This window comes from Dipodomys merriami, unplaced genomic scaffold (genome assembly GCF_024711535.1).
Source record: "Dipodomys merriami isolate MVZ:Mamm:240054 unplaced genomic scaffold, mDipMer1.0.p SCAF_14, whole genome shotgun sequence".
Lineage (NCBI taxonomy): Eukaryota > Metazoa > Chordata > Mammalia > Rodentia > Heteromyidae > Dipodomys > Dipodomys merriami.
In genome coordinates this window covers 20,659,694-20,672,689 of record NW_027202715.1, presented here as the reverse complement: position 1 = coordinate 20,672,689, position 12,996 = coordinate 20,659,694, and the positions used below count along the sequence as shown (strand labels likewise).

General features: G+C 37.8%; 1 protein-coding gene across 9 annotated transcripts in view; it reads right to left on the bottom strand.

Moving 5' to 3' along the window:
- Positions 1–486: 486 nt before the first annotated feature.
- Herc4 (HECT and RLD domain containing E3 ubiquitin protein ligase 4) overlaps positions 487–12,996 on the bottom strand; it is a 109,059-nt gene continuing 96,549 nt past the window's right edge. For all 9 annotated transcript variants that reach the window (XR_011371552.1, XM_070020994.1, XM_070020993.1 and 6 more), the window contains 5 exons: positions 12,395–12,461; positions 8,840–8,922; positions 4,492–4,675; positions 1,816–1,918; positions 487–1,149 (listed from right to left, as the gene is read on the bottom strand). Coding sequence is in view for 8 of the 9 variants with exons in the window: in XM_070020994.1 (XP_069877095.1) it covers positions 941–1,149; positions 1,816–1,918; positions 4,492–4,675; positions 8,840–8,922; positions 12,395–12,461 (646 nt within the window). In the remaining variant the exon portion in view is untranslated. The remainder of the gene's footprint in view (positions 1,150–1,815; positions 1,919–4,491; positions 4,676–8,839; positions 8,923–12,394; positions 12,462–12,996) is intronic.

The window sequence follows — 12,996 nt, the reverse complement described above, 5'->3', positions numbered from 1 at the left end:
TATAGCAGAAAGTCACACGGATTGCATCAACTGACTTGTACAATGTAATGACATGAGATAAACTAAGCATCAGCACCATAAAACTGTTAAAATTCAAGGAAATAGTTCTTAAGCACTGAAAATTTTGACTACATACAACCTGCACCATCAATAGTTTGGAAGCTATAACTCAGTGATTGGTTCTCATAGCGGCCATGTTTCTATTTCTGGCAACTGTAGAGAATGTTCTTTCATTACTAAATAATCAATAAGCTTCCTGATAACCTCCCATCTATGAGTATGTCAGGATTCACAAGAGAACCATAAATTACTTAATATCCCTATCTGTAATTTAGGATTGCACAGATATTTGTTCTAGCAAAAATGCAAAGACTGTTTCCACCATGCTTCTTTTTTCCTTTTTATAGAATCTCAGAGTAAAGATTTAAATCATAATTTTTAATCCTTAAATTTAGTTCAGCTCAATTACAACCATAGAAACTGTACTGGTATCAGAACATAATAACTATTTTATTACAAAACTTACTATTTACAAAATGGAAAAATAATTAAATGACTATTGCAGGCCAAAGTTAAAGGTTTCTCACCCAGTGATTGAAGAAAAATTAAGCAACATTTCCATGCACTCACACATCAGATCATTTCTGAAATATGCAAACTCTTAAAATTCATGTTAGTAAAACTTTAATGTATTCACAATACTTGTATGTTTATGTGGGAGATGGGAGAATTCCACGGTTCTGTACAGTAAATTTAGTATTAACAGTTTGTGTTCATATTCCTTTAATATTTTTTGGCTTCCATGAGTACTCAGAGCACTGGACATTTCACAGGGAAGAATTATAATAGTACCTTTGTCACTTTGCTGAATTCATCACAACCAGAAAAACACAAGTAGTTTAATGCTTTTGCACTAAACTGAATAGTTTCATCTCTGAAGTTATATTAAACTGAAGCCTTCATTGTGATCAATAGCTTGGATCAGTTTAGAGCGTAGAGTTTCTTTTTCTGTGTATTTTGGAAGATCTAGAAGATTAAAACAGGTATGGGAAACCGGGAGATAGTCCTCACCGCCTCCTGTTGACTGGATGACTAGTTTCAGGCTCTTCATACCGAGAATCGGAATGCGATCACTACCTGTCAGAAATACTGCCAACAAGAAAATCATTTAAGAGTGGCAACTAATATTCAGTATAGTCACTGTAGTATAGTCTCACATGAACATCTGCTCTAAGGTAGGAATAATGGAAGACAAGTTTTTTGAGACACACATTAATTACGCTTTTGCAAACTACCTCTTAAATGTTAATATCAGCACAAAGAAGTGGCCCACCAAGTCAAACTGCAATTAGAACTCAGATTATTTATTTAGCAAGGTCTCAAACTCCTGCCTGAACTCCTTAGTGCTGGGATTACCATCACCAGGCCTGCCATAAAATTCAGATGTGACAGATAAATGCAAAGACCCAAAAACTGTTTTCCACAGAAACTGCCAAAGTTTTGGTGCTAAAACAAATTTTTAAAAAATGACGACAGAAAATAGCTACATTCCAAAAATCTTAGGAATTCTAAAAAAGATTCTACAATTATAGTTTATATAACATAAATTTGTAAGATCCAAAGCTGTTTTGGAGGCCTACTAAATTTAGTTGCTGAAATATTCTCATATTCAAACACATGCTAATGATACAGATAAGTGCTTTAAAAATTAGCTTAAAAACAGGACTTTGTTGTATATTATATAATCAAATCTACTACTTATTCTATAACAATTAAATTCCTACAACAAAATATCAAATAGTTAGAAATACTTACACAGAAATTGTTTTTTCTTTTCCAAAGGTAATTCATGGAATACTTCCCAAAAAATTTTTATCGTAGGATGTTCTGCCCAATACTCCCCTTTGTATTCTGTATTCTAAAAACAATATAACCTTTCATTAGTATTAAGGAATATTAATTTTGTCTGGTAAACTGGCTTTCTTAGCCTATAAAGCTACCATGGTCTAAGAGTTTGGAACCTGAGTTTGAAACCTTTGGAATGCCGTTTGTTGATGAAGTATTTCCTGGACATTTTGAAATTTAAAGCTCTTAAGTTTCCAGAAGAAAAGATGTACAAATGACCACACCTGTCTCATCACTTCAAGAACATGATGGGGGGGAGGAGTCCGTATTATCAATATTTGAATGATAACTGAAATTACTAAAATGTAAGAGGAATATTAAAAGTTCAATACAGAATTAGCTATCATCATAAAAATTTCTTCTGCTGTTTTTATGAACAGCGCCAACTGTTTTGTAAACATGTAACTAAATGCTATTTCTATGATAGTCAATTTCCAGAATGGTTCCTCTAAGCCCTCCTGTCCTCGTTAGTCTTCTCCCATGATGAATGGGCCTCAACTGTGTAATCACTGATTTGTGGATCTGCAGAATGTATAATTTCTGGAAGATCATAAATAAAACACCTATATGAGCTTTAGCTGCTATTTCATGAAGACACTCATGAAGCCTCTTGGCAACAGCTATGTGGGCAAAGCAAATATCCTCAATCAAGCCTTAGGGGACTGTAGTAGTAACAAACGTCTTAACCACACCATCAGAGACCTCAAGCCAAGGATACCTAGCTGAAAGAGCCACTCTTGAATTCTTGGCCCACAAAAATTGTGTGAGACAATGATATTTTTATGCTACTGAGTAGCAATATACTTCCCTCCAAAATATTTTTCACATAGTAAATCATTTATTGAAGTCAACTCAAGCTTGACCTTAACTTTCAATTCTTAGAATCAGAGATGCTTCTAGTATCAGGGTTTTTGGAGAAACTATTCCCTTATGAATTCACCATTTAAATACAACCCTTATCTTCATATATTGACTTACTCAACAATTATGTAATGAGGTTTAGTCCAAGTTTTTGGCACCAGGACAAAGTTAAGAGAACAAAGTCCTCCTTACTTACCTCATGGAATGTTACAGTCCAGCAGGAGGCTTTCCAGATTCAACTGCTAAGGATATCATTAGCCTTATATACCAATTCACTAAACTCTTACCCTCCTTTGTGATCATCACAATTCTATTAAGAGTAACTCAAGACTGTAATGTTCAGCAGTATTCTACAGAACTATGGATGTCCCACAGTTTATTCATCTACCAAAACACAACTGGTTGTTTCCAGTCTTGTGCTCAATGGCAGGGATGATTTTTTTTTTCTTCTTTAAAATCCAGTGCCAGGGATTAAACTCAGTGTTCTGAATATCTGCGGAAGGTGTTCTTTTTTTTTTTTGCCAGTTGTGAGGCCTGAACTCTGGGCCTGGGCGCTGTCCCTCACCTCTTCAGCTCAAGGCTAGCACACTCTACCACTTGAGCTACAGCACCACTTCCGGCTTTTTCTGCTTATGTGGTGCTGAGGAATCGAACCCAGGGCCTCAGGCATGCAAGGCAAGCGCTCTACCACTGAGCCACCTTCCCAGCCCTTGAGGAAGGTGTTCTAGCACTGAGCCACATACAGCTCTTATGAAAGACTTTTTTCTTTCTTTTTTGGGGGGGAGGGGGGGTCCGGTCGTGGGGCCTGAACTCTGGGCCTGGGCGCTGTCCCTCAGCTCTTCAGCTCAAGGCTAGCACGCTACCACTTGAGCTATAGCACCACTTCCGGCTTTTTTTTTTCTGCTTATGTGGTGCTGAGGAATCGAACCCAGGGCCTCATGCATGCAAGACAAGCACTCTTACCACTAAGCCACCTTCTCAGCCCTTATGAAAGACTTTTTGTGCCAGTTCTGAGTCTAGAATTCAGGGCATAAGGGTTTTTCCCTGAAGTTTTGTACTCAAAGCTAATAGTCTACAACTTGAGCTACATCTCCACTTCCAACTTTTTGGTGGTTAATTAGAGTAATAGCCTAATGGACTATTCTGATCCTCAGACCTCAGCTTCCTGAATAGCTAGGATTACAGAAGGGAGCCAACAAACACTTTGGTAAATATTTTAATAATTTGAAATTTTTTACATAAGGATTTTCCTAGGATGGAGGTCAATGAAAAGCCATTTCATTTTGGCTGGGGATTACATTCAGCCCAAGTCACATACCATCACTAATATCATCAAATACAAAAATACAGTTGAAGCTCATTCAGTATGGAATTAAAAAAGTGTTCATTATAAAAGGACAGTAAATTTCACAAAAAAGGAAAAAAAATCACATAAAAAGGCAAGACTTCCATCAATAAGCCATATGTCTCATAAGCTGCTCACTCTAGCTGAGCTTTCTTGCTCATAGGTGGTAATCTACTACTTAAGCCACATCTGCAGCCTGGCTTTTTTTTTTTCTGGTAAACTGGAGATACAGAGTCTTGAAGACTTCTGCCCATACTGGCCTTAAACTTTGATCCTCCAGGTTTCACCCTTCTGAGCAGCTATGATTATGGAGGTGTAAGCCACCAGTACCCAGCCATATTTTTCTTCTTATTTAATGTCAAACATTTGTTTTCCCCTACCTTTTCCAGTTCCTTCCAATCATAATTTGTGTTTCCAATAACCATTGCTTGTAGTTCATTAGGTTGGAAGAGTAGAAGAACTTTTCCTCCACAGACCTTATGAAAGCCAGCGTGAAAAGCATCAAATAAGGAAGCTACTGATTTATTGAATATGTAATCCACATAAGCATCAACAAATTCCTGCCTAGAAATAAAAAAAGACGCATGTATAAGTTACAAATCCAGTAGACTTTCGGGTGGCTCTTGCATTTCCTGCTACTTTTCTACAAAACAGAAAAAAAATGGAGTTAAAAGGACAAAGTCATGATAGAGAAACCCATTATTCCTCCCACATTATAGGGAAAAAGTCAGGTATTGGTGGCTCATGTCTACAATCCTAGTTACTCAGGAGGCTTCAATCTAAGGATCAAGGGTCAAAGCAGGCAAAAAGTCTACGAGACTCTTATCACTAAAACCAGCAAAAGCACCAAGTGTGGGATGGGATGTGGCTCAGTGGTAGAGTGCTTGCCTTGCATGCATGAAGCTCTGGGTTCGATTCCTCAGTACCACCTACACAGAAAAAGCCAAAAATGGCGCTGTAGCTCAAGTGGTAGAGCACTAGCCTTGAGCAAAAGAAGCTGAAGGACAGTGCCTAGGTGCTGACTTCAAGCCCCAGGACTGGCAAAAAAAAAAAAAAAAAAAAAGCCCAAATCGGAAATGTGGTTCAAGTGATTAAGAGTACCAGCCGTAAGCAAAAATGCCAAGTGAGAGCATGATGCCCTGAATTTAAGACTCACTACCATCACCAAAAAGAAAAAAAAAATGGGGAGAAGAGGGAGCCAGCCTATAATCCTAGCTATTTAGTAAGCTAAGATCAAGGATGAAAGTTTGAGACAAGTCAGTACAGATAAATTCCGACTAGTGATATGACTGAAGTGGTGTCAGCCTAACAAGAGTGAAAACCCTGAGTTCAAACCACGGTATAACAACAGTCATCAGGAATTTTCATTTAGTATTTACAATGATTCTTAGGCTATCCCCAATATATCATTTCCTAATGGGCAGACTGAGACACTGGCTATCAAAATAATTTGTGGGTTTGGCAGTGCTGGGGCTTGAGTCTCATGCTCTCCCTTGTCTTTTTTGCTCAAAGCTGGGGCTCTACCATCTGAGCCATACCTCCAATTCTGGCTTTTTACTGGTTAACTGGTGATCAGTCTCGCAGACTTTTCTGCCTGGGCTGGCTGTATCTGCAGTTCTCAGTTCTCAGCCTCCTCAGTAGTTAGGCTTAAAATTAATGAACTAGGGCTGGGAAGGTGGCTCAGTGGTAGAGCTCTTGCCTTGCATGCATGAGGCCCTGGGTTCGATTCCTCAGCACCACATAAGAAAAAAGCCGGAAGTGGCGCTGTGGCTCAAGTGGTAGAGTGTGCTAGCCTTGAGCTCAAGAGCTGAGGGACAGCGCCCAGGCCCAGAGTTCAGGCCCCACGACTGGACCCAAAAAAATAAATAAATAAAAATTAATGAACTCGGGGCTGGGAAGTTGGCTCAGTGGTAGAGCGCTTGCCTTGCATGCCTGAGGCCCTGGGTTCGATTCCTCAGCACCACATAAGCAAAAAGAAAAAAGCCGGAAGTGGCGCTGTGGCTCAAGTGGTAGAGTGCTAGCTTGAGCTGAAGAGCTGAGGGACAGCGCCCAGGCCCAGAGTTCAGGCCCCACGACCGGACCCAAAAAAAAAATTAATGAACTAGTGAAAAAAATTTTTTTTTTTTTTTTGCCAGTCATGGGGTCAGAACTCTGGGCCTGGGCACTATCCCTGAGCTCTTCAGCTCAAGGCTAGCACTCTACCACTTGAGCCACAGTGCCACTTCTGGCCTTTTCTGCTTATGTGGTGCTGAGGAATTGAACCCAGGGCCTCATGTATGTAAGGCAAGTGCTCTACCACTGAGCCACCTTCCCAGCCCCATGAACTAGTGAAAATTTTTATTGTTCAACTAAGATGTATCACTAAAGACTAATCTGTTACAAACAGTGGGTAATTTTTTTTTTAAAAAGGAGCTTTGAGGTTCAGCCATTTTTCCTTGGGTTCCAAGGAATCTAAACAACAATAATACGTTTTGTGCCTATTTTGGGGCTTGAATTCATTAGGGACTGGACACTGTTCCATAAGCTTTTATGTTCAAAGCTACTGCTTTACCATGTGAACCACAGTTCCACTTCCAGCTTCAGACTTTCCTGCCCAGGCTGGCTTCTAACTGGGATTCTCAGATCTCAGCCTCCTGAGTAGCTAGTATATAGATATAAGTCACTGGTACCTGGTAGCAAAATGATAAAGAATATGCTAGGCACTGATGGCTCACATCTACTTGATAGGTGAAGACTGAGAGGATCATGGATCTAAGCCAGCGCAGGTAAAACTCTGATGAGACCCACCTCAACCAACAGCTAGGCACTAGGGCACATGTAAGTTATCCTAGCAATGCAGGAAGGGTAACTAAGATTGATTGCTGGCCTACCCCACAAAAACCAGAGCACAAATGGCTGGAGTTGTGGCTTAAGAGCAGCAGAGCCCCTGTCTAGCAAGGGTAAAACTCTTGAGTTCAAACCCAATAACTGGGCAACACTGATGAAGAATACTCAAATTGACAACTACTTAAATAATAATTAAACAAAAAACCAGTACTGGCAAAAAGAACTTTAAACAAGAACCATTACTTGCATAGTGTAAGTCAAAAGATTCTCTTTTTTTCTCTAAAGATACAAAAGGAAACTAAAAGGACACGCCCTGTACCAAGTAATTAATGAGGGGAAAAACTGATGAAAGGAGACCAATATAAAAATCAATTGGTGGGCTTAAAGAAAAAAGCGGCATATGATAATCCCTTTAGGTGAAACTTTGTTGTACAATTAATAATTTTATAATTTATCCAATTAGAAAACTGAATTCAGCAAGTGAAGCTGTGGCTCATGTAGTAGAGCACTATCCGTAGAGGGGAAAAGGGGAGGGGAACAAACTCAAGGATAACACCCAAAGCCCCAGGACCAGCACACACAAAACAGTTAAACTACAGTAGTAATCAGGTAGAAAATGCCAAATCATTTTACTTGCAAACACATTTTCGTCAAATTCTACAATTGTTTTTCAGCACTTATTTTGTGCTTCTGGGGGTGAACTCAAGGCCTAGGCGCTGAGCAGTTTTTCTTTTCTCTCAAGACTAGCGTACTACCATGTGAGTCACAGCACCTCCACTGACAGCTTTAATTTAATAACTGGAGGTAAGAGTTTCACAGACTTCCTGCCTGTGCTTGCTTCTACCTCAATCTTCAGCTCTCAGCCTCTTAAGTAGCTAGGATGACCGGCACCTAGCTCATGAACTATTTTTAGGAATCACAGTGAGTTTAATTATAGAAACTTTAAAAGTAGAAAACATCTAAACCATGGCCAAAATTTACAAAACCAAGTGATTTTTTTTTAAAGAACAGAAGGATCTACATTTTTTAATGTCATTTTAACAGCTTTAATCAAAGACATATTTGCAGTTGAAAATATCAAATCATCCTAATAGCCAACATTAATTGAGCACATACATGTGTTAAGTCCTAAGAATCTTAAGATTATTGCTTCACCTAAACCTCAAGATCGACCAAGAAGTAGGTACAACTTGTCAATTCTCCTCAATGTAAGAGACAACCAAGACGTTACTAATTTACTGATAGTTACATAGCAGCCTGCCAGTAGTAGAATTAAAATTACAATTGTTTTGGCCACAGCTGCTAGGCTAGTGTATAAAGAGTTGTTCTTTAAAAAAAGGGATGAATCAAAACAAAAAGGAATGGGCATGGCTCAAGTGGCAGAGAACCTGCCTACCAAGTGTGAAACCTCAAATAAAAGGTATAAGGGTCGTTGTCAGGGTACTTCCTATTGTTCTAAGAAAAAGGGTTTGTTTTGATTTTTGTAAAAGCCAACCTTTCTGATTTCAGCCATGTCTTCAAATTCTATATAGTTTCTAATGGTAAGTTTTCTTTTCAGCCCTGCAACTTTGTTTTGAACTATGAACTGGGCAGCTTCTTGGAGCTCCAGTCCATTTTTTATTGCTTCTTTCTCCAGTTTGCTAGCAAGTTACCAATATTTTCTGGCTTCCAAAAGAACATGTCTGCAGTTATCTTTTCTCACTTCTCATTGTTCTTGGTTTTTTATCATTCCTTTATTGATATCTTATATAGGATTTCAGAAACCAAGGTGATTTACTTCATCAATGAAAATTCAAAGACTGTTTTATCTAAGTAAAAATGGTTTATGATAGCTTCTTAAATACAGTAGGAAGTACCTATTAAATGTTATTACTCCCACTTATGCTGCTATAGTCCACTTACCGATTTTGTTTGTTAACAGCTGTATCTGCACCATTTAGAACCAGCTCTTTCACTTCTGTTGCACCAAAGTTTTCAACTGTGATCTATTAATTTAAATGTTTAAAAAAGTCAATGTCAGACGAGTATTTTAATAATCTAAATTCTCCCTTCCCCTTGTTAAATATAAAAATACAATAAATCTGAGACAAAAGTATATAACCAAAAGCTTATTTATGAATTCTGCCCAAAGTCACAATTAGGGATTTTCATCTTCTCTAGTAGATTAATATCCTATCACCATTTTAACTAGAAATTACTGTTTGGTTAGTTAAGCACAGGGAACTAAGCATTGATACAAAACCTTTAGAATGTAGAAAAATGTTAAAAGGATATTTTCCTTCGATGAGTAACTGATTTCAAGTATCAGAATGTATTCAGTGTAGAACGATTATTCATTTTCCCATGACGACTTCCTCCTATTCCTCTATCTGGATGAATATCACACATTAATTGGATTTCTAAAGATGGTCAGTTTCTTTGAAACTTTGTACTTCCCCTTTCAGATCTGGGCAAAGCAGTACATGTCTGTAATCCTAGCACTTGGGAGGTGGAGGCAGAAAGATCATGAATTTGATATTAGCCTCAAGCGGGGTCCTTTCTCAAAAAGCCAACAGCTTGGGGGGGCAGGGGGAGGACGGAAAGGAATGGGAAGGAGGAGGCTACAATGCTTGGTAAGAAATGTACTCATTATCTTGCCCATGTAATTGTAACCCCTCTGTACAGTATTTTCACAATAAAAAAAATTAAAAAAAAAGCCAACAGCTATCAACCAAACAAACAAAATACTATTCCTACCTCTAAATCTTTCTTACTTTATTCCTTCTCTTACTATGAAAATCTAAATAGACCACACAGGAAAGAAAGTTTAATTCCCACTAGAAGTAAGTATTGAAGATTGAGGAAGAAATGTCATTTGTAAAGCACCTAGAAGGATTGGTAGGATTCTGGACAATCAGAAAAGGAGATTCCAGGCTGAGCACATCCATTTAACCAGAAGAATGAAAATGCATAGCAAGCGGCTCTAAATGAGGAAGTAAGGTAAATGAAAGAGCCCAGTATAATTTGGTATAAGTGAAGGATACAATAAAAAGTTGAAGAAAACTAAATTAAATATGCCTCTGAGGCCTTTTCTTAAGCTTTTATTCTGGAAGCAGTAAAGAGCTAATTTGAGAAAGAAATAGCAGGAAGAAATGTTTAGACTTCAATTGTTCTTGAAGAAAATGTCTCATTCAAGGAGTTTACAAATTTGATGACTATTATATATCAGAATTTAAACGGCTTAGAACTCAGTATTTTAGTTAAGCGTGATAATCAATATTCATAAGCTGCGTACCAATTGCTAACACCTGTAATACTAGCTACTCAGGAGGCTGATATCTGAGTATCAAAGTAGTCAGCCCAGGCAAAAGTCCCTGAGAGTCTTATCTCCAATTAACTATGTGGTAGAGTGCTAGCCTTGAGCAAAAAGAGCTTAGGAATAGTGCTGTCCCCACCCCAACTCCCCCCCCCCCAAAAAAAGGCTAAAAAAACTTAAATGGACATAAATGAATGCAATGAAAAGGGGAACCAAAATTTTACAGAAAAGTATGATAATTGCAAGGAAATTTCTTTTTAATTTTGAAAATTTATTCACTTCAGCTTAAATATAAAATTTTTTTATAGCTCCATTATGTGTCAACTCTTATAAAGACCATTGACTTTATAAACATTTGTAGGCAAATTGGCTTTTGTGTACATGTGTTTGCCAGTCTTGGGGCTTGAACTCAGGGCCTGGATGCTGTCCCTGAGCTTTTTTTCCTCAAGCCTAGCACTGTATCTCTTGAACACAGTTCCATTTCTTTTTTTGAATAGTTTATTGGAAATTAGAGTCTCTGGACTGTTGTGCCTGGGCTAGCTTTGAACCATGATCCTCAGATCTCAGCCAGACATCTGGCTGGTAAATCATATAAGAGCAGAATATGATTTTTTTTTTTTGGGGGGGAGGTCAGTTGTGGGGCCTGAACTCTGGGCTGGGCGCTGTCCTTCAGCTCTTCAGCTCAAGGCTAGCTAACACTCTACCACTTGAGCCACAGCACCACTTCCAGCTTCTTCTGTGTTTATGTGGTGCTGAGGAATTGAACCCAGGGCCTCATGCATGCAAGGCAAGCACTCTACCACTGAGCCACCTTCCCAGCCCCAGAATATGATATCTTTTGTTAGCTTTGACAACAAAACCATAATCAGACTAATTGGGGTAGAAAATAAACATATAAATAAAGATTTCTGTAAAAAGCTGTTGGAGTTGGTAGCTCATGCCTTTATAAGCCTAGCTACTTAGGATGAGCAAGGTTCCAGCTAACCTGGGCAACAAGAGATATCCAAAACCCCCAACTCAACCATTAAAAAAAGCTGAGGAGGACTGGGAAGGTGGCTCAGTGGTAGAGCGCTTGCCTTGCATGCATGAGGCCCTGGGTTCGATTCCTCAGCACCACATAAGCAAAAAGAAAAATGCCAGAAGTGGCGCTGTGGCTTAAGTGGTAGAGCGCTAGCCTTGAGCTGAAGAGCTGAGGGACAGCACCCAGGCCCAGAGTTCAGGCCCCACGACCGGACCCAAAAAAAAAAAAAAAAAAAAAAAAAAAAGCTGAGCATGGTGGTATGGTCCTGTCATCCAAGCTATGTAGAAGTATAGATCCTAATCAAAAAATAAGATCATATTTGAAGCATATAAGGTCTGAAGCAGAAAGGTCTGAAAGTGATAAAGCCTATCAAGTATCTTTAAGTCCTGAGTTCAAACCTCTGCAATGCCAAAAATAAATACCCTCAAACAACCAAACCAACAAACAAAAGGATTTTATCACGTTCATAAGTCTAATTTATAATATTTAAACTGTCCCTTCATCCTTCCTGATAGTCTCTTAAGTGTCAACTATTCTTTTTCTGACACATTCCCATTTGTCAATAGCTTTACATGTGAAGAGATGTTATTCAACATCCCCTTTGCTGATTTAAAAGAAATATTGCATAATTTACAAGAGCTGTAGTTTCATTTCCAAGTGTATATTTATTTGCATTTATATCTTATTAATGTGTCAAACTGTAAGACAATATAGGCAAGGATGAACATTATGTAAAGTAGAATGAAATGTATCAGACAGAATCCATCTTTTAAGTGGTGTTAAGTAGTAAGCTCATTGTTAATTTCTCATGCTAACAACCTTTTGCTTTTCTAAGCATTCCTGTAATTGTAGGTTCAAAAGTGCATTACTAGACAAAGATCTTTTACATTAAGTATTGTTAGCATAATAGTAAAGTATATAAGCAATCAAGTCACATGGTTGAGTATGAATACTAATTTTTCCATGAAAATTGACAATAAAAGGAAATAATGCATGTATTATGACTAATACACAGTTGGTGCTCAATAAATGTTAGCTTAAGGGTGAAGAATTCCAACTACTATGAGAAATCATTGGGCACAGCTGTAAATAAAATGAAGGCCATGATGAACAATCAGGCTAACCTATGACAGTATCTTACCGTAAAATTTAGACAAAATGTTTCCTCTATATCATCTTCTGGATAATCCAATAACTGTTGCATACTTCTGTAAAACAATGTATATTTCTTTAAGGCAAAATATTATTGTTATTTTGATGATTTTGCTTACGCATTTCTCATTCCCTGTTAATAAAAAATCATGTATTTCTCTCATTTGTTTTTATTTTTGTGTAATCTTATTCTATTTTATATTAGTAGATATTACTTACATATTCAAAAAAAGTATAAATGAAGGCACTCAAAAGTGAAAGTCCAATTAAATCATTTCATCATGTTCAGAAAATACTACTTTCCTAAATTTATTATCCAGTATCTATGAAATACTGATTAACCACTAAAAGATGAACTTTAGAAACAAAACATTTAGTCTTTTTTAATGAACATTTTTATCTCAGTAACATAATGAATTTTCATAGGTTGACAACTGACTAGTGGTATTAGAGTTTGAACTCAAAAGCTTCATGCTTGCTTTGACAGGCTCTCTACCATTTATGCCATGCCTCTAACCATTAGATTTTCCATCATTAAAAGGGTTTCCAGCAGGGCACCAGTGTCTCACATTAATTTTAGCTACTCAGGAG